The following is a 23,845-nucleotide window of genomic DNA, read 5'->3' as shown; positions in this document are numbered from 1 at the left end:
TTTTCAATCCTGCCTTTACTCCCACTGTCTAATTACTTCTAACTGATCTTCTGAAGAACATGATTCAAGAGTTAAAAAAATTAACTTCATACCTTTGTAAAACTATATTATGAGTGTGACATTAGTGACATGAACTGTGACCATATAGATCACTGTTGCAACCAGGGTCCTATGCACAAGGTCTTGTACACAGGAGGTCAGGTGAGGTATCTATGGAAAGATTGTAGTTTGCTGCTTATTATTATGCTGTCTGTATGTGTGTATCGTTTTTGTATTTAAAGCTATGAATATTGGCTACGTACTTATATCTCAATGTGTTTGATTCTAAGTAGCCTCAGTGAAGCATTTGGTCAGCTTCTTGAGAAAAAACTATTCTCAGTAAGTGCTCAATCAAGAAACACTTAATTGACCGTGGACTTTGGGAGACGCCAATCCACATCTGAGCTTTCCTGGGAACGTTCAAACTAACGTAAACAATGCCTCTGGCCTTCAAAATGCTGAACCATTCATGGACATGTGACTTGCCCAGGTGGCTACAAACTCCATCTTGTTGCTGTGACTTTGCACAGAAGGAAAAAGGGGTTTCCGCCCACAAGAGAGAATATAAAAGGCCCTGGAAACCGCTCTATTTTGTCTTCAGCTGGCTCAAGCGATGGCCTCTCCACCCCCAAGACATGCCTGAAAGAAACTGGAACAAAGGACAGTAACTACAGGGGTGTGAGTGATTGCTGGATGCAGACTAGGAAGGAGTCCAGTCTGTGAAAGAAGATTACTGGGACATCTCTGAGGGTGAGATTCACCTGTATTCAGTTTCCTACTGTATTAGGTTTAGATTTGTTGTGTTTTGTTTTGTTTCGCTTGGTAAATTACTTTGTTCTGTCTATTATTACTTGGAATCACTTTAAATCCTACTTTTTATACTTAATAAAATCTCATTTGCTTATTAATTAATACCTGGGTGAGCAAACAGCTGTGCATATCTCTCTGTCAGTGTTATAGAGGAAAGACAATTTATTATTTTACCCTGTATAAGCTTTATACAGAATAGAATGGATTTATTTGGGGTTTGGATCCAATTGGGAGCTGGGTGTCTGGGTGCTAGAGACAGGAGCACTTCTTAAGCTGTTTTCAGTTAAGTCTGCAGCTTTGGGGTGTGTGGTTCAGACCTGGGTCTGTCTTGGAGCAGACTGGCGTGCCTGGCTCGACAAGGCAGGGTTCTGGAGGCCCAAACTGGCAGAGAAAATGGGCTCAGAGTTAGTCTCAGCACAGGTGACAGTCCCAAGGGGGGTTTCTGTGATTGAATCCACCACAATGAGATCAATCCTGAACCCAATAGAGTCAATGTGGGCTTTGTAATGATTTCAGTGGGAGCAGGATCAAGGCTTTCATAGTTAAGGGTGAAGGTCAATAGGAGTAAGTATAACCTAATTTCAAATTTACTCCACAAACTACCTCACTGATCTCAACTGCATACCTTGTGGAGTAAGATCCTTCTCTACATATGGGTGGCAGAACTGGACCCTGAACAACTTCAAGATACAAAGCCTATATAACCCTGTAATGGAAGTGGCAGAGAAAGATGTCTGAACTGCCACGATTTGCAGTACCTCTGGAATCTAAGGTTTTTCTCTAGGTCTGAGATGTTTTTATAAAGATAGCCTTTGAAGTCTCCAGAGTTAGCAGAAGAGTATCAGTAAAATTGACTTGCATTACTGCTCAGAAATCAGCTACTAGTTAGGACTTGTTTCAACTATGCCAGCGTTCCCAAGATGAAAGTTGGAAGATAAAGCTACTACTTAATAACACTAAAGTCCCAGAACAAAAAAAAAAATTAGACCAAATAGTACAACAGCAGAAAAGTAGATGTTTAGTGTGAATAGAGTTTTCTTCAGGTTACAATAATAGCCTGCAATGCTCTGAGGAAACTATTTGTCAATGGCAGATATCCATTTCTGCGGCAGAAAAATACAGAACAGTTACTTGTAACTAAAATAGAAAATGAACTAGTTAATATAATGTTTAACATATACTATATTGCATTATATATAAGGCTACATTTATGTCACAGAGGTCATGGAAGTCACGGAATCGGTGACTTTCAGAGAACTCTGTGACATTCTCTGCTTCAGCCCCAGGGGCTGTTGGACTCTGGAGCTGGTAGCCAGTGAGGCCCTCGCAGGGTTCCAGCGACAGGCCATAGTGGGCCCCCTGCAAGGTTCCAGCAACAGGTGACAGACTCCTGAGGAGGCCCTCCTCAGGGTTCCAGTGACGGGTGACAGCCTCGCACAGGGGGAAGGGAATGCATCAGGTGAGCAGCTGCAAGTGTCCCATTTTCTCTTTGGGAAGTATGGTCACCCTTGAGCTCCCAGCTGCTGTGGATGGAGCCCACCCCCACACAGCTTCCAGCTGCCGTGGGCAAAGGGGGAACCCCAAAACTCCCAGCCACCATGTTGTGGGTAGGGAGAAACTATGGGGCCACAACAGCAAAAGTCACAGACAGGTCAGAGCTTCCGTGAATTTTTGTTTCTTGCCCATGACCTGTCCATGACTTTTACTAAAAATAATCATGACAAAATCTTAGCCTTAATTATATACAATGGCTTGTCTTAAGAACTCTGTATTAAACCTCATTTTCCTAGACTCCATACTTTCAAAACTCTGCCAATTTCTTCTTCATTATCCAGTTTGTACGGATAACAGAAAAATGTAATCCTCTTTATGCCAAACATTATCCCTACAATTAACCTCAAACCAGCAAAATTATTTAAATATGCCAGTTTAATTTTACCCATTTTAGCTAGAGAACAGTGTTTTTGTTAATAATTCTGAAGACTTTTCAGCTGTAAGCGAGTGATACAAAAATTGGGTTTGAATCCTCACAGGCCTCATTCACTGCATGCTGAAGCTCAGGGTGCTATTTTTAAACTGTATATGAAAAAGCTGCCTGACAACAATTTACAAGAGCCAAAGACAGAACTTAAGCAAATGCACACTTTATGTGTAGACATTTAAAAACACCACTTGTCTTTTTAAAAAGCCTCTTAATAGCTAAGTTCAGGTACAGGGCTTTTGTAAACTCACATAGAAGTATTTTAAATGCAGAAGAAAAGAGAATCGGAGATTAAAAAGCTGATGCAACATTTAGACATTCAGTTTGTAGCCCACAACAGTAGTACACTGGGTAATTTAACTGTATTCAATTTGGAATACTTAAATACGGTTTACAATTCTGATCATCCATACTCAAGAAAAATGAATTTAAACTGAAACAGGTGCAGAGAAGATCTACTCGGAAGATCAGAGGAATGGAGGGCCTATTTTATGAGCGGATACTGGACGCACTTGGCTTGTTTAGTCTAGCAAAAAGAAGCCTGGGAAGGGATACGATTGTTCTCCATAAATACAGTAGTGGGGTAAACACTAGGGAGAGTGAAGAGCTATTTAAGCTAAAGGACAATGTTGGAACAAGAACAAAGGGGATATAAGCTGGCTGTAAACAAATTCAGACTGGAAATTAGAAGAAGGTTTCTAACCATAAGAGGGATGAGGTTCTGGAACAGCCTGTCAACAGGAACTGTGGGGGCAAAAAATTTAGTTAGTTTTGAGAGAGAGTGCTAGACAAATTTGTGAGTGCAGCCATATGATGGAATTACTTGTGATGGTGGTAGGCAGGGCTCAACAGCCCTGGGTCTCACTTCTGGTTTATGTCTTATGTTCCTAAAGCTCATGCTTCAGGGTTTTATTTGGCCACCAGCAAGGGTCAGGAAGAGATTCTCCCCACCTATGTCAATGTATTCTGGGATTTTTTTAATCTCCTTTCTCTGAAGCTTGAGGGATGACCAAGGCTGGAGATGGGACACTGGGCAGGATGTGCCAGGGCTCTGAAGTGGCATAAACCATTCTCTCTCTCAGATGCTTGTCTGGCTGGTTCTTGCTCACATGCTCAGGGTCCAACTGATCACCACACATGGGGTCAGGCAGGAATTTTCCCCAAGGTCAGATTAGCAGAGACTTCAGGGGATTTTCACCTTCCTCAGTAGCATGTGGATGCAGCTCACCTGCCAGGATTATCTGGGCATTTCTCACTTCATCATTTCTCTGCCATTGAGGGGGCCTTGAGCACTGGTGCACCTCGATCCCTCCTATTCTCTACCTGCACATAATAGTCTAGTCTCCTGGGGGGTCTCATGTACTTTGGTTTAATTGCCACTGTTGGATTTAGTGTGAGGGTGCTAGGTGGTGCTCGTGGCCTGTGATATAGAGGAGGTCAGACTAGATGATCTAGTAGTCTCTTCTGGCCTTAAACTCTATGATCATATGAAACAAAAGATCAGTGAATAGATACTAAGTTACTGGAATGGAACATATGTGCTGTAAATAAAAATCAGAACAGATGAGTTTGGGACCAGCAATGGAATTTATCATTGTCCCTGTCCTGACTAAAGTCCCAAGATAGCTTCAGCACATGTTAAGTGTCATGCTGCAGTGCTTTCTTGATTGGGGCTTAATGTTACCTTTGGGGATGATGAGTCTTCTCTTTTGTCGTGGCAAGTGAATAAAATTTGCTGTTACTACTGTAGGTGAATAACTCTCAGACCTCCCCCATTTCAAAGGTTGAATGTACTTTTCAAAAAATGTAAGGAACTGGCAGTAATGAGAAGGGGGATGAATTTGTGAGGAAATGATTGATAAGTTACAAGCTCCCCAGTTAGTAAAAAAAAATAGACCTGTGAAAAGGAATAGGAGGCATTTTCAGTCACATTAAGTGATGGACAACGATGTGCAAGGGTGTCAATAGGTGGACTGCTGGCAAATTCGGACCATCAGACACTTTGGAACAGACCCTGAAATCTTTTTATTTACCTATTGTAATCATTATTCTTATTTTTTATTATTTTCTCTGGAATCTGGACGTTGACTATACCTTGTCCAAGAAATATGGACCTTGACAAAAATATAATTGACTACTCCTGACCTACAGCCATGACTACAGATAGTGACAGGTGCAACTTTGGCAAGAGATGCCCACACAGCCATCCTCTGAGGTATGGCCCTTTTCGCAAAGCACAAGAAGGGCTCTAATAAGTTTTGTAGGACAAACACATACTTTAAACCACAAAGAAACCAACTAGAGTGCTTAGTTCTTCTCTTAGCCAAATGAAATGCAAACTCAATCAAATTCTGGAATTGTAAAATTACTGACTTTAAAAAAAGAAGTAAAAAGAATTTATTATACAACCAAGGCAAGACATATTTGTTGCACAAGATACAAAGATAAGTCAAACCAAGCTGGGCAAAAAGTTCATAGCAAACGAATAAAGCCATTCAAATGGCTGGTTTTCACAATGGTGAAATCTCACAAAAGTTCTGTGCCCCAAACCAGCCAATTGGCTGGCCCACCTCCCTCCCACCATGCCTCAACACTCCATTTCTTGACAGCTGCCCTCTTCCTTCATTTTGGTGAGCAAGCAGACGGGGCACTGCCTTCTGGGTGGTAAGGAAAGTTGTCTGACCTCCCCCTCCCACAACTTCCCATATGGACATGAGAGAAAAACCAACCCCCTTCTACTGCAGAAGCCCTGCATTACTTTGAGTAAGTAGAGTCCAGTAAGGCTTGGCACGGTAATTAGGTATTCTCTGGCAATAGGAAATGAAGCCCATAGTTTCTATATGAGTCAGCAGTGTGTCCTTGTTGCCAAGAAGACTAACAACATATTGGGCTGCATTAGTAGGAGCATTGCCAGCAGATCGAGGGAAGTGATTATTCCCCTCTATTCAGCACTGGTGAGGCCACTTCTGGACGACTGCATCTAGTTTTGGGCCCCCCACTACAGAAAAGATGTGGACAAATTGGAGAGAGTCCAGCAGAGAGCCAAGACAATGATTAGAAAGCTGGGGCACATGACTTACGGGGAAAGACTGGGGGAACTGGGCTTGTTTAGTCTGAGGAAGAGAAGAGTGAGGGGGGATTTGATAGCAGTCTTCAACTACCTGAAGGGGGGTTCCAAAGAGGATGGAGCTTGGCTCTTCTCAGTGGTGGCAGATGACAGAACAAGGAACAATGGTCTCAAATTGAAGTGGGGGAGGTGTAGGTTGGATATTAGGAAACACTATTTCACTAGGAGGGTGGTGAAGCACTGGAATGGTTTACATAGAGAGGTGGTGGAATCTCCATCCTTAGAGGTTTTTAAGGCCCAGCTTGACAAAGCCCTGGCTGGGATGATTTAGTTGGTGTTTGTCCTGCTTTGAGTAGGGGATTGGAGTAGATAACCTCCTGAGGTCTCTTCCAACCCTAATCTTCTATGATTCTATCCCTGGCCTTAGAGCATAGCCTACTGCAACAGGCAAGTCAGTCTCCCTCCCACTTTTTACTGGAAAGCAGTAGGAGAGGGGGGGAAAGAGAAACCAGGATGCCTCCCAACCTCCATTGAAAAACTGAACATTTTTGGTCAGTGGGAATCTTTTGAGTCTCTTGTCCCCACCAAAAAATAGACGATGGGAGGGGCAGTTAACTGGTACCTATTAATCACCAGGAATAGGCCAAGCCCAGAGAAGCAGCGACCAGCACTCCACCTTGAGAACACTAATAATAAATAAGATCAGTGTGTGAGTGGGGGGTTAGTAGATATGGAGTAATTTGTGGGGCAGGAACGATTAAAGCTTTGATTGAGCTCTTGTGGTTTTGAGTTTGTTCAGCTCTAACTTCCAACATGCCTGAAGGTACAACTCTAGCCTTCAATAAAACCCTCAGACCTAAACTACAGGTTTGATTTTGTCAATACACCACTGCAAGCTGAATTCTACTGGGTTTGCACAGGTCAAATCAAAAAGCAAGGGGCACCACAGGTTCATAGAAATGAATAACAATTCATAAGGACTAAAATATTCCGAAGCAAACAAAACCATCCTTTCATTTAAAAATAATCCATCCAAAATACAGAATTTATTATCTAATCCCTCACGCCATCTATTCTCCAGTCAGGAATCATAACTAACAAATAAGCAGTCCCTCAGCTTTGCATTTTTAAGAAACAAAAACATCATGAGATAAAATAGGGTAGACTCTCTGGATAGCCTATAAAATTAATTCACTGTTGAATGGGAATTCACAACTGGCCCCTCAAAAATTAGATAACAAACAGGGGTATTAACTAAACCTATATAATTAACAAGATTTAAAGGCAATTGATTACAGCCACGTTAATCATAGGGGCACTGGAAAACACCAGGACAGATCTTTGGGCTGTTCGAATCAAAGGTATATGACTCAGCTGAAGAGAACTACTTTAATTTCTAGCATTAATCCATCTAATGGAGTGGGTGCCAACATTGGTTTGGACTATAACAAAAGTTGCTTTTCACTTTTACCGGAAGAAGGATAGCCAAGAGTGGGGACAGGTCCAAACTGCAGACACACAACGGTATTATTGTTCTATAGAACTTTTCATCAGTAAATCCCCCCAAAATTATGGAAACTGGGGAAGGTTCTAGGTTATATACACCCTCAGAATGCAAGCAATTTTCCCTTCTATTTCGGGAAAGTGAAGTCAGACCTTTAAGCAAAAGACTAAGTAACTGCTTGTGGCTCTCTTGAAGTCCGAATTTAAGAAAACTAATATATAACATTTTAGACAGATTAGAAAATATACACTATCTGCAGAAGATTCTAGGTATTATGAATTGTGCAAAAATGAAGGTGACTGCACAAATGCAGAGTAATACAAAGAGATCTTCTGAACTACTCCATTTAATGAAAAATAAGTGAGAAACTATTACAAGTAAAATACAATATCAAATAGGAATTTTCAACTTGACAATTATATAGACTAAGGAATTCACAATAAAGATCAGCATTGCAACACAGGAGAGAAGTACAAGCATAGGACAGCCAAAATCAAAGTTATGCAGATATTGAAACAGACATTTCTAAAAAGTTTTTTACTAACACAACCGTTTTCCTTTTATGCTGTAACTGGACACAGAAAAATGGGTGACATAAAATGATTCAATTTAGTTGCAAAGGGCCACTTACCATTAAATAGGCAACAATAAATTCAAATGAGAATAAGTGTATAGTCTCATACCTGTTGTACAATTGTTGTTAATTCCAGGCAGAGCTGTATGACATTATTTCTCGTTACTGAGTAATCTGTCACAGCAGCAAAAGGTGATCTAAAAAAAGAAAAAGAAAGAATGTTCATAGGGAAGATGATTTTTTCCCCGCTTCAGTGGCACATAATGCACTTTAAACACAGATTGCTTTAATACTAATTCTTAACAGGACAGAATAATACAATGCTAACAATGGATTTTCAATATTTCTGATGTATGTACCAGAACATAGTTTTAGAAAATGGCTACTTCAACTGTCTTCTTGGCTTTTCAGGATTTTTTAAATCATTTTGAGAGAAGTTCTAATCATAGAGGCATCATCTCCTCAAAACCCTGTAGCTTCTTTCTGAAACTGCCTCCACTTTACCATACGAGTCCCAGGTATACAGGGGCATGTCTTTTGAGGTAGTCTAAGCGCACAGTTACTGAGAAAAGAAAAGCTATTGTTTCCATATGTTGTACAGCTGGTGCCCAGGTATGAATACAGTCATTAATACATTTGGCTAATGTACTGAGTGTCTTAGGGTCTGAACTAAAGCCCAGGGAAGTCAATAGAAATACTCTGGGTCAAGCCCTTAGGTCGGCTTCTAAAAAGGGCAAAACAGTCACAATCAGAATAGATTTCAGAGTAACAGCCGTGTTAGTCTGTATTCGCAAAAAGAAAAGGAGTACTTGTGGCACCTTAGAGACTAACCAATTTATTTGAGCATAAGCTTTCGTGAGCTACAGCTCATGAGCTGTAGCTCACGAAAGCTCAGAATCAGAATAGACTTTCTAAGAAGCAGAGGTAAAGGTTGATTTGGAGCCAGGATCTTTCAATCCCAGGGGTTTTGTTATAAGAATTTTAAAATATTACTAAAGATACATTTTCTGAGGACAGCAGTCCTCGCCTTTCACTATTGAAGAACTACATTCAAATACAGACTTGGTCTCAAGTTATCTTAGTCTAGCACTTATGTCTCTTTTCCATTTTAAACAAACTATCATACTCTTTGGCAGGACTGAAAGTCTCTATAGGACAAGTCCAAGATTTTAACAGTAGGCATGTTGCTAATGAGGATTTGGGCACATTGACAGTTTTACATGGATGGTATCTGTCCACAATCAACTGGGAAGGAATGTTCAATGGACTGCCTGGGATGGATGCAGTGCTTGTAGGTATGTGGGCCATAGACGCCCCCACTTTGGGCCCATCACCTAACCACTGGCTGGGGATGGGTGAACAAGCTAACCAATTGGCTCTCATGGCCCCCACCACCTAGTTAAACTCCTGTAGGCTTTTCAAAAATGTCTTGCTCTGACTAGCTTCCCCACTCTCCCTCCCCTTTGTTGCAGTGTTCGTGCCATGTTTTTTAGGATGCTACAGGTCTGACTGATCACCTGTTTCAGTATCAGGAAAGTTTTTTCCCTTTGGACAAAACTGGTAAGAGGTATCATGGAGTTTTTTGCCTTCCTCACAGCATCATTCAGACACAGTTAGGTTATAACAATAAGTCTTAATGTTCAATATTAGCAAAGTAAGAGTGTTTAACTTGTGGCCAGTGTCCACTATGGTAAAGGCTAAAAGGGACCAGCTCCAAAAGGTAAATATCATGCTGGTGGTCCTTTTGCCCATAGGCACCAACTTTCTAATGTGCTGGGAGGTGCTCCCCCCCCGGCTCCACCACAGGCCCTGCCCCCATTCCACCCCTTCCCCCAAGTCCCCACCCCTACCCTGTCCCCACTCCACCCTTTTCCCCAAGGCCCCACTCCTACCCTGCCCTGCCCCCGCACCACCTCTGTCTTCCTCTTCCTGTCCCATTCCACCCCTCCCCCAAGCATGCCCTGCCCTCGCTCCTGCCCCCTTCCCCCAGCACCTCCTGCATGCTGCGGAACAGCTGATCCGCAGCAGGTGGGAGGCGCTGGGGGAAGGTGGAGGTACTGACAGGGGGGCTGCCCACCATTTTTTTTCCCCCATGAATGCTCCAGCCCTGGAGCACCCACAGAGTTGGTGTTTATGGTTTTGCCAATAGGAAAAAAGGAGACCTGAAGTTCTTGCAGGCTGATATCCTCTTTTGGCAACTTCTATATCCCTCCATGTGGGAAAAGGTGGGGAGGATTCAGAAATGAGCTGAATCCAAGGGGTGGGCCTAGGTGGGTCTACATCGAGTTACTGGTTGTTTAGTGGGACTCCGGAACACTGCCATGGATAAATGCCTACTATGTGGGAGCGGGAAGTGTTTCCCTCCAATGTTGAACAACATTATTTCCTGATGCTTAAAATCCATCCCTTGTGTGTTGTTCATTCACCTGTATGTCCTGATCAGTTGAATCTCTCTCTCTCTCTCTCTCTCTCTCTCTCTCTCTCACACACACACAAAACACTGAAAGAACAAGTATAAAAAAAACATGATGCTGTGATATAAAGGTATTATTGCCACTCATTTGAGATAAGCTCAGAGTCCACTCATGTAAGTAATTCAGCCACCCCAAAATGAATATCAATAAAAACTTTATATTATGTCATCATGTATCTTCTGTATGTCACATACTTTACAGGAAATGTTTAGAGTTTTACCATTTTTGTTGATATTTTTCCTACTGCAAAGCCAGCCAAAGTCCAGTAACCATGAGTTCAGTAATAAAAAGCTCTGTAGACAAGAGTCATCATAACTAGTATATTTTAGATAGTTCTTATAGGTTTCTACAATAGTTTCTCCATGTGCTATAATATTGCAATTTTTAAGTCAGCTATCCTGGAACTTTCTGAAGAACTAGCGGTGTTTCCCAACAGAAAAACGGAATCTCCTCCCCTTTCTAATGGTTTAAAACTCCCATTCTAGCCCTCATAGGTCACAAGATACAATTTGTCAGAACTGAATATGCACCTCAATTTGATGTAATTCTGGGGGAGGAAATTCCATATATTAGATGGAGGAAGGTAATATTCCTCTGGCAGTGTGTTCTTTTTATAATGGAAGTATGGTTGGTAGAAGCTGTGCAGAGGCTAGGAAAACTAGAAGCAGTCCTGAAAGTGATGGATTAGTGGACAGAGTGCATGTCAGGAGTTCAAGGGTGCTTGACAAAAGCAACTTGTCAAATGCTACAATCACTGTTTACATGCAGCTTTTATATATACACACACTACAACAACATGTGTACAGTATACAAAGTCTACCTAACACACACACACACCCCACCTACCTTAGCCAAATTACAATAAAAATATGAACTTATTATATGTTTGAAACCTGAATTAACTCTTCAGTTATGAACTATAATCTCTTAAAACAAGACTATTGTATCCAAAAGGGTCACAAATATTTGTATTTATTTTCATTCACAATTGCCACTGTTAAGATGAGAAAACCCTTCTAAAGCAATGATTTAAAAAGATGATACTCATTTATGACTCTCACCATTATTTAGAACGAATGGGTTCAAGCCACAAATGGTATTATTTTACTTTATGTTTGGATGTTATTACAATTTGATCTTCAAATTACACAGCTGGAATCTATTTGATGGCTCAAAGCCTCTAGCATTTTTCCAAACAAAATTCTATGGTAGGCTTTTGGTTCTAACGCAGCATGATCTCTCATAGTTTTACTATTCGTTAGGTTACACAGTTCATAAAGACAACAATGAAGCCTTTATGAGCATTGTTCTTAATGAAGAACATTGAAAATACCCAAATAAATTGGGTTTAACTCAAATTAAAGAACAAAAAAATGGCACATGGACTGCAAATGTAAGTTAACAAAAACAAATGGAACCTAAAAACAAAAATGAGAAAACGGACACTGAAAATACAAAGTGAAACTAGTAACAATGGTAAGGGTAAGTGGATTTTGGGGCAGGGGAGGCAGGAAACTAGTAAGCAATTGTCTCATTCCAGCAGCTAAAATCAACAAAAAATGGTGAGAAACAAGGTGGGTGAGGCTAATCTCATTTTCAAACATTGAATTTCAATGAGACTTCCACTTCTAAATAAATTTTGAAAATTTCATCTAGGATGTTTAGTATAGAATCACTGGCCAAACTCCATGATGGACACAATTTGAAGCCTCAATTTAACACATAAAATCCTGTTTTCATTAATAAAATGTCCACCTTGACAGTAAGGCGTGTAACACTGTTTTACATTATATTAAAATTATCAATTTATTTCCAGACAGGACAGACCAAACCTAAATAGCAGCACATAACTGTTACATCTTGATAACCTTGTGATTGATTATCACAACAACCTCCTGACACGTGTGATAATGCCATTTGAATCCATCAAAAATGCAACAGGTAAAAAGGCATTCCACACCCAGTCAGAACACATCCTCCCTACTTCTTTTAAGTCCCCAGCCAACTCTATAAAGTTTCAACTTCTGCCCTCTTCCTTCAAAAGCAAACTACTCTACTTTCCTCTGACCTACCACTCTCAGCTAGCATTTAAGACACCGATCCAGGAAAGCACTTAAGTATGTATATCATTTCAAGGATGTGACTAGTCTGACTTGTCACATCTTTAAAGTTATACACATGCTCAAATGCTGTGCTGGATTGGGGCCCTATTACATTCGCTCACTTTTAGAAGTGACGTCAGCCTTCATGCCCCATTTACCCTCCTCTCCCATAGCCATCCCTAGAACTTTTTCCATGTTTGTCTCTATATGTGTGGAATACCCTCTCTTTCCCAGTCTTTCATAAAGTTATGCTTTGTCCATTCAAAACCTTTCTGAAGATTCCCTTCCTCTGCAACATCCACAAAAAATGTGGCAATAATGCAAGAAGTGCTATAAATCCTATTGATTTCCTCCCACTGGCCTCCCCAGCATTTCCTATCTACTCTCTCTGTCAGCCTTTTTAGATTAATAGTTTTTTCTAACTGCTGTTTGACAAAGTAAATAAAAACAAGAGCCATAGAAGGTTTGTTTGTTTTTAATTGGGACTTTCATTAAATCACTAGTGATATCACAACCTTTTAGGAATTTTAAAAAGTTGATAAGTTCACTATTAAATTCACACTGCAGAACTGGGAGAAGAATCAGCTAAAAGAATGCATCTTAAGTAACAATGGTTTAGTCTCATGTTACTGTTCTGTATGTTATAGATTATTCTTCTCAACAGCCATATGTAACCAATGATTGCAAACAAATGAAAATTATAGTTCAAGAGTACATTAAAAACTAAAAGACAGAACACTAAAAGAACAATGGTTCCTTTGTATCCATGAGGATGCATAAACTTGGTACTTCCAGACCATACATCTTTCAATATCATAATCAGACACATTCACATTTATCCTCCACCTTCTGTTTGATTTGACTTGGTCGAGGCAAAGTACTGGTAACCCCTACTCTGAGCTGTAGTTCTGAAAATGAAAGTGTTTGTAAATAAATGCATCACTTAACACAATTTGTATTTGTATGACCTAAATGTCTTATTAACAAAAACGTTAACAAATGCAGTAACTAAGTTCCACTACTGACAATAGAAACAAACACTTTTATCAGAGTAGAAGTAACGTGATGCCTAGAGTTAACCTCATTCTTATCTTAGAATCAGATCAAGGAGGACAAGTGTGCAAAAGAACTTAAACTTAATAACCAGAACCCATTTTGAGAGTTTCTTCTAGCATAAAAAATTTCAGGATAATCCAGTCTGTATCATAATTCAACCCTCAGAGAGGAGAGGCAAGGCAAACAAAACCCCAAACAAACGAAGAAAAACATAGTAGTTTGCATTGTAGTACATGTAACTGTGTCAGTATCCCATCTAAGAATCATGGTGGTAGACTGTCATATACCATGTTTTACTTGCACTTGTAATTGGACTGTTTAATTCACTATAAGCAGGAAATCCAATGAACTTTACATTGAATAAAAGAAACTTTTAAATTAATCCTTTGTTAAACATTTGCAGCTGCTCCTGTGGCACTAACAGGTGTAAGTGCGTAACAATTTTATTGATATGTTCATTACCCCAATTCAAACAAATATAAAGGGGAGTAAATAAAGGGAATATAAGGCCCATGGACAACAAACTGAAAAACTGACAGAAAAGCACATAGATTCATTTTTTTTATCTATTTATAGACACAATTAATTGTTTTTTCACCTCATGGAATACTAAACAACTGTCAGGACAACAAACAACCAAACATGGCTCACAAGGTTGTACAAAATCACAGCACAAAGTGAAGGGGATTGGTACTTTCAAAGTATGAGTTATTGGTTTAACACATTTTGGTGACTGGGAACACGTTAGGCACCATACTTCCAGGCAATGCATACCTGTTATTACCTTTTCCTCTGCAACTAAAAACCAACCACATTGTGGGTAAGGTTCATTGACTGAAAACAATGAGAGAAAGAAATCCAACTATTTTTAAGTGCTATAAAATGCACACAAAATAGTCTTACTGAACATAGCACAGTGGCAAAAAGAGAACAATTTCTTAGTGAAAGGTGAATTCTACAGTGAAATTACTGCAATCCAAAGCATTCAAAGAATTTACTAAAGCTGAACACTAAGACACTTCTGTATTTGAACGGCAATGGGTGAATCAGCACATGCTGTACTGGACATATAAATAGGAATCCTAAATTGCGTTCCAGGGTACCACCATACACAGCTGAGAGCAGGAAGGCTTATAGGTCCCGATTCAGCTGTCCATATCTATTCAGCAATGCACTTAATTTTAGGCACATACTTACATCCCATTACAACAGGACTTAAGTATGTGTTTAAGTGCTTTGAGGAGTAGCTTTGCTCAGTTGAGGTCACAGTCTCTTGCACCTCAGAGGAATTAATTTCCTTAATCTACCTTCTTGGTGTGAAATTTAAGAACTCCTACTTTTCGCGAAAGACAACATTCATCAGCCTGCTACTGTAGATTACCACCTTTTTCTCCTTATTAAACATAGGTAGGAAGAGTAGGGCTTCTAACTGACTTTTTTAGTCTGCTTTTTCACATATAAGACACCGGGATGCTAAATTGTCAAACTAGTGGGTATCTCAGCCTGTTAATTCTTCTCTAAGCACCAGACTGACTGGTTGGAAAAAAACATCTCACCACCACAAAATGTTTTTGTTCCCATTTCATAATGTTTAATGTACATTGTAGCAGTAGTTTAAGCATTTGATATGCAAGCTGTGGCCAGTACTGGGGAGAAAACATGGATCATGTTACGGTTCAGCAGCTGTGAAAGACAGATTGAGTAACAATCCACAGGGCTGGCCTTACCATGAGGCGAACTGAGGTGGCTGCCTCAGGTGCCAGACTGTGGGGGGGCGCCACTAGGACCCAGCGTTTCAAAGTTTTGGCCCAAGCGAGGTGGCATGGGGGCATCATTTGAGCTCCCCACCTCAGGTGCCAAAATGTTGTGGGCTGGCCCTGCCAGTCCGCACGTGGCTAGGACAAACAGCACACTAAGAAATCCAATGTTCCCTGTAGAAATACCTAATACACAATTAACACCCTTGTGAAAATACTGTGGTGGTTACTGCACAAAATATCAACTAAATTTTCTTCAATTCTTAAATGAACATTTCTCTGCTACATTATGGTACACGAGGCTTCGATGAAGAATCCCGTAGAGTTTTGAGATCGGTCCTTTCCCAATCCAACTCTCCAAATACAAACACTTCATAGATTACATAGACATCATTCATTATTTATTAAGAGCCCATAACGTTCCTCTCAGCTAGGGTGACCAAGTGTCCGGTTTTCGACCAGAACACCCAGTCAAAAAAGGGATCCTGGTGGCTCCAGTCAGCACCGCAGACCGGGCCACTGACTGTCCAGTTGGCGGCACTGCTAGCCTCCGTGCCAGGCAGTTCGCGGGAAGCATGACCCCTCCGCTCCTATGCAGAGGCGCAAGCAGGGGGCTTCCGCACGCTGTCCCTGCCCCAAGTACTGCCTGTGCAGCTCCTATTGACCAGGAACCACAGCCAATTGGAGCCACAGGGGCAGCGCCTGCAGATGGGGCAGCGCGCAGAGCCACCTGGCCGCACCTCCACGTAGGAGCCAGAGGATAGACATGCCACTGCTTCCAGGAGCTACTTGAGGTAAGCGCCACCCAGAGCCTGCACCCCTGACTCTCTCCCAGGCCCCAACCCCCTACCACAGCCCCATCCCTGATCTCCCTCCTGCCGTCCAAATCCCTCAATCCTAACCTGGAGCACCCTCCTGCACCCCAAACCCCCCAACCCCACCCCACAGCCTGCACCCCCAGCCAGAGCCCGCACTCCCCCTCCTGTGCCTCAACACCCTTCCCCAGCCCTGATCCCCGTCCTGTCCTCCAAACCCCTTAGTCCCAGCCCAGAACCCCCTCCTGCACCCCAAATCCCTCATCTCTGGCCCCTCACCAGAGCCCATACTCCCAGCTGGAGCCCTCACCCCCTCTCAAATCCCAATTCCCTGCCCCAGCCTGGAGACCCCTCCTGCACTCTGAGCTCCTCATTTCTGGCTCCACCCTGGAGCCCACACCCCCTCCCACACCCCAGCCCCCTAGCCAGCCTGGTGAAAATGAGCAAGTGAGTAAGGATGGGGAGAGCGAGCAACAGAGGGAGGGGAGATGGAGTGAGCGGGGATGGGGCCTCAGAGAAGAGGTGGGGTCTCAGAGGAGGGGCAGGGCAGGGAGCGGACCAAAGGTGTTCGGTTTTGTGCGAGTATAAAGTTGGCAACCCTACTCTCAGCTCTGCATAAGACACAGCATACAGACAGCTCCGACCCCCAAAAAATTTACAACCTAAACAAGACAGAATACAGAAGTGTATTGGGAAGCCCAGATACAGTAGTAATTAGGAATTTTCTTTACAGTTTATTATATTGACTCATTCTGGATAACAGAAAATACGTGAGAGACAATGTGGGAGAGATAGTATCTTTTACCGGACCACGTTCTGTTGAGACACACACAAAAACAGGTTTTCAGAAGTGGTTTCTTTGTCAGAAAGACAGCAGCTTGGTGGACTAGAATTAAGAGGACATTCCAAACAGAGGGCAACGTGGCAGAACATACAGATGGATGCAGGAAAAGCAGACAAACAGAGCATCAAAATTAGTATCACTGGTGGAGCAAAGGGGGCAGATGATGAGAGACCATACACACAAACTATTTTAGTGCTACTGCAAGTCACACAAGGACCATTCTCTATTAAGAGTGTTCATGAAATGGTGGCATTATAATGTAGAGCAGGAGCAACTCTTTTCTGGAAGCTAAAATGGTGGATGTTATCTTTTAAAATCGAGTTTCCCCATGCTGGAATGTGAGGTAGAACATGATCTGAAGAAACAGGTACTCTCTTCATTGAAACTTGAAAGGTCCTTGATTTTGCAGGAGCGTCCCATGTAGGAAAAAAAAAACAGAGTAGTGCAGAGGCATAACCAAGGAACTGGGAGTCCTTGCCCAATTTTAGATGAAGACAAAGACAACCTTTTTGTTTGACACATCAGAATACAGCTAAACTTTATCGCAGGAAGAATGGTGATCTGGTTAAGAAACTGAACTGGCCTAGACTGGGACTCAGTTCAGATTTCAGTTCCTGGCTCTGTTGTACACTTCCTGTGTGCCATTGGACAAGTCACTTAAAGTCTCTGTGACTCAGTTCCTCATCTGTAAACTGGGCTTAATATTGTTGTGAGGATAAGTACATTAATGTTTGAGGTCCTCAGATTCACAAATCTAGGGTTCATTTCAGAACTTTAGGTGAGACCCATAGGTGCTGGAACAAGGGGTGCTGCTGCACCCCCTGGCTTGAAGTGGTTTCCGTTATATACAGGGTTTACAGTGTGGTTCAATGGCTCTCAGCACCCCCGCTAAAAAAAACTGTTCCAGCACCTCTGGCGGGACTGCAAAGATATGGACCACAGAAAGTGTGGGGAACCCATTGGAAGCAGTGTGAAGGAATAAAAGAGACCAAAATACAAGAACAATGAATTAGCCATGTCCCAACTGAAGAAAAGATGACCTCTAAAGGCTGCTGCACTGCTCGACAGTCAGGGCTTCCGGGGTGTTCTCTCAGGCGGCACCTCTATGATGTCACTGTTCTGCAATTTTCTTACTGCCTCCGGACAAAGGGACCCAACTGTGAGGCGTGCACAGGTGCCACTAAGGGTACAATTTGTGTTGTAGAACCTTAAAAATGGTGCTGGAGATAGAAACAACAATAGCTTGACCCTCAGAAGCCTGGTTGAGTTTACGATGCTCACAGAAAAAACTGATTAACTGTATACATTTGATATGGAACTCAATGAAAAATAGTTCAGATGGAACCAGACAACTGCAATTAATTTTTACAGGGTACTTTCAATGGGGCTATACAAGAGCAACCCCAACCAAAACTTTGTAAACAATTCTACCGAGGATTCCGAAGATGGAACAGAATTTTCATGGCCAGCAGGAATAAAAGCGTACTTTTTCAATAAAGTCAGCAGCTATGATCAGTTAACTTCTTACTCAGTAGATTAGTGTATCATTTTTACAAAGTGGCTTTATACCATAGAATTGCTATGCACTGAGACTGTGTGGCCATAACCACAGTTCACTGAGCTTTCACTCCCTAAACCAGTCTGCAATATAAGATTCCATTCTAGTTTGCCTTAATTGTATGTTTATCTCCAGCGCACAAACAATTTTTAAACTCAATTTTATTTTCCATTTAATTTGTAATCAGTCTTATATTTAAACTGTCTCAGTCAGCTCTGTGTTTTTTGCAGTTCATTTTTGGAAGGTGAATGTTTTATTGTGTCTTTTTTTCATTCCTTTTATCAGTTTTTTCTGACCATTTTGTTTATTTTCTTTTCGACAGAGCTTTTTTTATTGCCACTGTTCCAATTTTCCTAGGTCTTTTTTCTATTTTTTCCTTTGCATATTTTAATAAAAAGATGTAAAATAGCACTCTCTACTCCAGTGGTTCTCAAACTGGGGGTCATGACCCCTCAGGGGGTTGTGAGGTTAAAACGCTTTGCCTCCAGCATTTATAATAGTGTTAAATATAAAACAAGTATTTTTAATTTATAAGGGGGGTCACAGTCAGAGGCTTGCTGTGTGAAAGGATCACCAATACAAAAGTTTGAGAACCACTGCTCTACTCATTACAGTGGCTGCTTCAGTTCTGTGTTATCTATAAACTTTGCTGCTTCATGGCCAGAAACACAAAGCAGTGCATTGCCAATGTGATTCGAGTGCCTAATTGGTTTTTTTTTTTTCTGTCTTCTCCCCTATTTCAGAGAGGTTTTCAATTAAAAAAAAAGTGCCTCAATTTTTGAAGGCTGCATGTTATGGCTAATAGCCATTCAATAGAGATGATGAGAAATACATTCCACAGGATTGTTACAGGTGATCTTTAGAGAGACAAGGAGGGTGAGCAAATATCTTTATTGAACCAACTTCTGTTGGTGAGAGAGACAAGCTTTTGAGCTACACAATGCTCTTCTTCAGGTCTGGGAAAGGTACTCAGTGTCACAGCTAAATATAAGGTGGAACATATTGCTTAGCCTAAGTAGTTAGCACATATTTCAAGGGATACAACAGATGATCTTTGTAATTAGGTACCAGACAGACAGACACAGCACTGAAGACTCTCCTCCACAGGATAGAATGCATCAGTCCTAAAAGACAGAAAAAATAGGAATCTACCATGTCAGAAAAGAAGAATTTATAATAGTGCTATATATTATTAATCTCAAGAGAAAATAAGTTGCTGTGACTGCAGAATCAATGGCTCACAGTAACTCTGAGATAGATTTTAACAGTAGTTGTATGGGATACCCAAATGGCCACAACATAATAATTCTGTAATACCTGAACATATTTCCTTAAACAAAAATACGTCCATACATATGGGGCAGTATTATTTGACCCATGGGCTTGATGTAAGCCCATAGAAAGCAGCAATTCAAGGCAGCTCTTTGGTTGCCAAGGCCTGTATTCCAAGCCAGTTGGCATCTACATGTACCCAAAGATGGTTTTTTTAAAGAAAACAAAGCTCTAACAGGCAAAAGATCAGAGGAACAGGGAAAAGAGTACAAAAACATGACTATAAAACATTAGGACAACACCCCTTGTAGAAGTAGAGGAGAATTCTATGGCTTGGTGAGAGAAAGAGGGAAGTCAAAGTGTTCTTGTAAGCAAACCACAACCACCTTAATGTCCTGAGCCCTGATACTTTTCAGAGTGCCTAGAACAGCCAGACTGACACATCTGGAAATGGAGGTATGGAAGCCTTCTACAAAAACTCCCAATCCCTACTATTAAGTAAACCAAAAGACTTTAAAAAGTTGGCAAAAATAGAAATTTTAAACTATTCCCTGATGCTCATTGATCTCTGGTGCTGATCAGTCACTGGAAGAAGCAGATTCTAGAGGAATGGACCCTCCACAAAGAATGGCCTGATACCAGCCATGGTCAATTCAACCCTGGGAACCAACAGTGAGAGTAACCCAATAGATCACAAGTCTCAACAGACCATAGGGGAAAAGGATATCTGGGCCCAGCTCATTTAGGTCTTTATAGGCTGTAACCAACAAGTTGAAATTGCATTAAGAAGTGAACAAACTGCTAGTGCAGAGATGGAGCTCAAGTTTTATGTGCTCTCCACCCAAGAAGCAAGCTGGTGCATTTAGACCCAGCTGGAGCCACTAGCTGCTTTTTCCAGGGTGGCCCCAAGTAAATGTGCATACCAGTGATCCAGTCTGGATGTTACAATGGCTTGTATCACTGTGTTAGTGTCCACATTATTCCTTTTAATTAATTTATTTGTCACAGATGAAAAAAGTTGCTGTAAGCCAGAGCTGCCACCCGAGAATCCAAGGACAGAAATATATCAAATCACTCCAGGGCTGCAAACTATTGTCAGAGGGGAGGCATGCTAATAACCCTCACCCTTTTACCTCAATGCCTCCCTTTCATTTTATATGGGGCAAGTCTATGCCAACTTAATCACAAATGTCCCCCCATCTCTCTCAGGCACTGAAAGCACAATAGTGAAGTTACATGAAAAATAAGATTTGATATAAAATGCAGATTTCCCTAAGGCTAGCCATGAGAAGCAGTCAGACACTTGAGCCACCCTGGCTATAAAAGCATCATATAGAAAATGTCTTCAGGTCTTCAAGGCATAAAGAAATACTAGAAAAACACTCCGACTGAGAGAACCTATCAAAAAATACTGCTAGAACTATTCAACAGAAAAATTCAGTCCATTTTATCTTAGGTAGCACCAACCATCATAGTATCTCTGCAACAGCAAAGTCTGGAGCTCAACTTTGATTGTTAGGACTAATAGTAGCAAAACCATATCTGTGTAAAAGAAGCTTTCTATCTCCCCCAGTTGTCATTTAACAGGAAGTGACAGAACCCTATGGATCTCCAGACATTCATGCTCTTAAGAAGGAAGAATACATAGCCATTAATCTGCCCCCTTGAGACATCTGAAAGAGGAAAAATGGACCTACTGAATGAAAATTATTATATACTAGAAAAAAATCTTAAAATTTCACAAAAACGTACACAAGAATGTTTAAATTACATACCTGTTCAAAATATCTGTTTACTGTATAATTAAGTGAAATTCAAATATTGTTTCTAGAAAACCCCATTCAGGTACTAAAGACAACATTTTCAAAAGTAGCCTCTCATTTTTGCTGCCCTAATTTCTGAGTGCCATGAAATTTGAAACACCTTGAGATTCCATTTTCAGAGGTGCAGAGCAGCCACAGTTCCAGATGAGCTCAAATGCGCAAGTAACAGAAAGTAAAATTGGAAACTATATTTTTAAGATGATTTTATTAACTCTCTTTTAATTTTTTGTTTGCCTGTTGTATTATCTATGACTGATATAATGTGGCTGCCTTTATAAATAATCTTATTATAATTTCAGTACAGAATGACAGGGCATGCATTGCTGGGCCATACCCACTCTTATCAGGGGCTTTGGCTTTGTGTCTAATCCTAAAGTATGCAATCTTGACACAACCTTGGATATCATGTCACACATTAGTGCTCAAATGGAGCAACTATTATGTTGAATTTGGATTTTAGAAGCTGATTATTCCTCAAGAAAAAGCATGAGGGCATGTGTGTTTTCATCTAGAGTTTATGTTTATAGAGGCAGAGAAATCAACTGTCAGCTGATCTCATCACCTTCTAAGAGTCTCTTGCCATCAGTAAGTGTAGTACATCCATATTATAAACTCCAATCAATAGCACAGTCATAGGTGACAACTCTGTGGGTGCTCCGGGGTTGGAGCACCCTCGGGGAAAAAGGCTCGGCGGTAGAGCAGCGAGGACATGGCTTGCTCAGGGGAGGGGGAGGAATGGGGTGGAAAGAGGTGGGGTGGGAAATGGGGACTTGGGGAAAGGGGTGGAGTGGAGGCGTGGCGTGGGGCTAAGCCGGAGGTTGAGCACCCCCCAGCAAATTGGAAAGGAGGTGCCTGTGATAGTACTACAAGTGTGATGGACACTTCACAATAGATAGTGCAATTATATTTTAGAAATAATAAAAAAGTTAATTTATTTTAAAACATTTTCAATTAAAAATCCCTCCATTTCATAACACCCAACAGTCTTTTGGACTCAAACATTTTAAGTCTTGCACCACTTCTGCCACTAAAAATGTATGTAACAGGATGTATAATTACAGTACAAGTTGTAATGTGCTGCAGCAGGTAAGCAGGAAACTGTAGCCTTACGTTATTGACATTTTTTAAGAGTGCTAGGCCCTAAATATTTACTTTTAACCCTCAGCAAAGAAGAGCTAAAGTATTTTAAAAAGGCAAGTTAAAACTAGTGAAATTGCAGGTAAGTTTGAAGTTTAATTTTTAAAAATAAAGGTGCCTTCAATGAGGTTATTCTCAGTAGAGACTTAACTATTAATGTGCTTTTGTAAGTGCAGATATCAGAAATCAGAAAATATGTCAAAAGATATTTTAAACAAAATGGTTCTTAAAGGAAAAGACTTTTCCTGCTTTTTAAAATAGGTATCTCCGTTGGGTTCCTAAGTCTATATTTAGGCATTTAACTAAACAACTGGCTTTTCAAAAATGCAGAACTGCCAGGTCAATGGGAGCTTCCAGGTGCTTTGCCTTTTGATAAACCAGGTTATACTTACTACATAATAAATAATAAATAATAATAATAATACCCAGCTCTTACCTATGGCTTTTCATCAGGAGAGCTCAAAGTGCTTTACAAAACAGGTAAGTATCATTTATATTTTATAGGGTAGCTGAGGCACAACGACTCACCCAAAGTGACCCAGCAGGTTAACAGCAAAGCCAGGATTAGAATCCAGGTCTCCCGAGTCCTGTTCAGTACTCTGTCCACTAAGAAACATTACCCCTCTTGGTGCCTGAATATGGACTTACAAGTCCAACATTAGGCATCCATTTTTTAAAAATTCTGGTTGCTATGATATTGCCAAACTTAGAGCAAAACACAGTATCTGTGTTATTTACGCCATAACCAACAAATTATTCCTTAAACTGCAAGATGTCTCTTTTCCATTATTTGTTTTCCAATTTTAGCCCAATCTTTTCAAACTTCAATGGCAGTTACGGTTCCTACAGCAAAAGCAGGACTTTGAAGAATACATTCTTTAAAACTGGACAGGTACATATCTCACTTAAAACAAAACACTTCTGTCTTTTAGGGGACAAAGGTAATTTTCCTGACAAAAAGAAAAAAAGTATCCCTCCCCCCCACACACACACTTTTTTTTTTTTACTTAATCTACAGTGTATCACAGCTTC

General features: G+C 40.9%; 1 protein-coding gene across 4 annotated transcripts in view; it reads right to left on the bottom strand.

The window, feature by feature from the left end:
• The window catches only part of CNKSR2 (connector enhancer of kinase suppressor of Ras 2), a 376,791-nt gene that overhangs the window by 273,193 nt on the left and 79,753 nt on the right, over nucleotides 1-23,845 (bottom strand). For all 4 annotated transcript variants that reach the window (XM_048862811.2, XM_048862821.2, XM_048862830.2 and 1 more), the window contains one exon: nucleotides 8,085-8,172. In XM_048862811.2, coding sequence (XP_048718768.1) covers nucleotides 8,085-8,172 — 88 coding nt within the window. The remainder of the gene's footprint in view (nucleotides 1-8,084; nucleotides 8,173-23,845) is intronic.

Source organism: Caretta caretta, chromosome 1 (assembly GCF_965140235.1).
Source record: "Caretta caretta isolate rCarCar2 chromosome 1, rCarCar1.hap1, whole genome shotgun sequence".
In the NCBI taxonomy this organism is placed as follows: domain Eukaryota; kingdom Metazoa; phylum Chordata; order Testudines; family Cheloniidae; genus Caretta; species Caretta caretta.
Note: the sequence above shows the minus strand (reverse complement) of the source record. Positions and strands in the feature narration are given on the sequence as shown.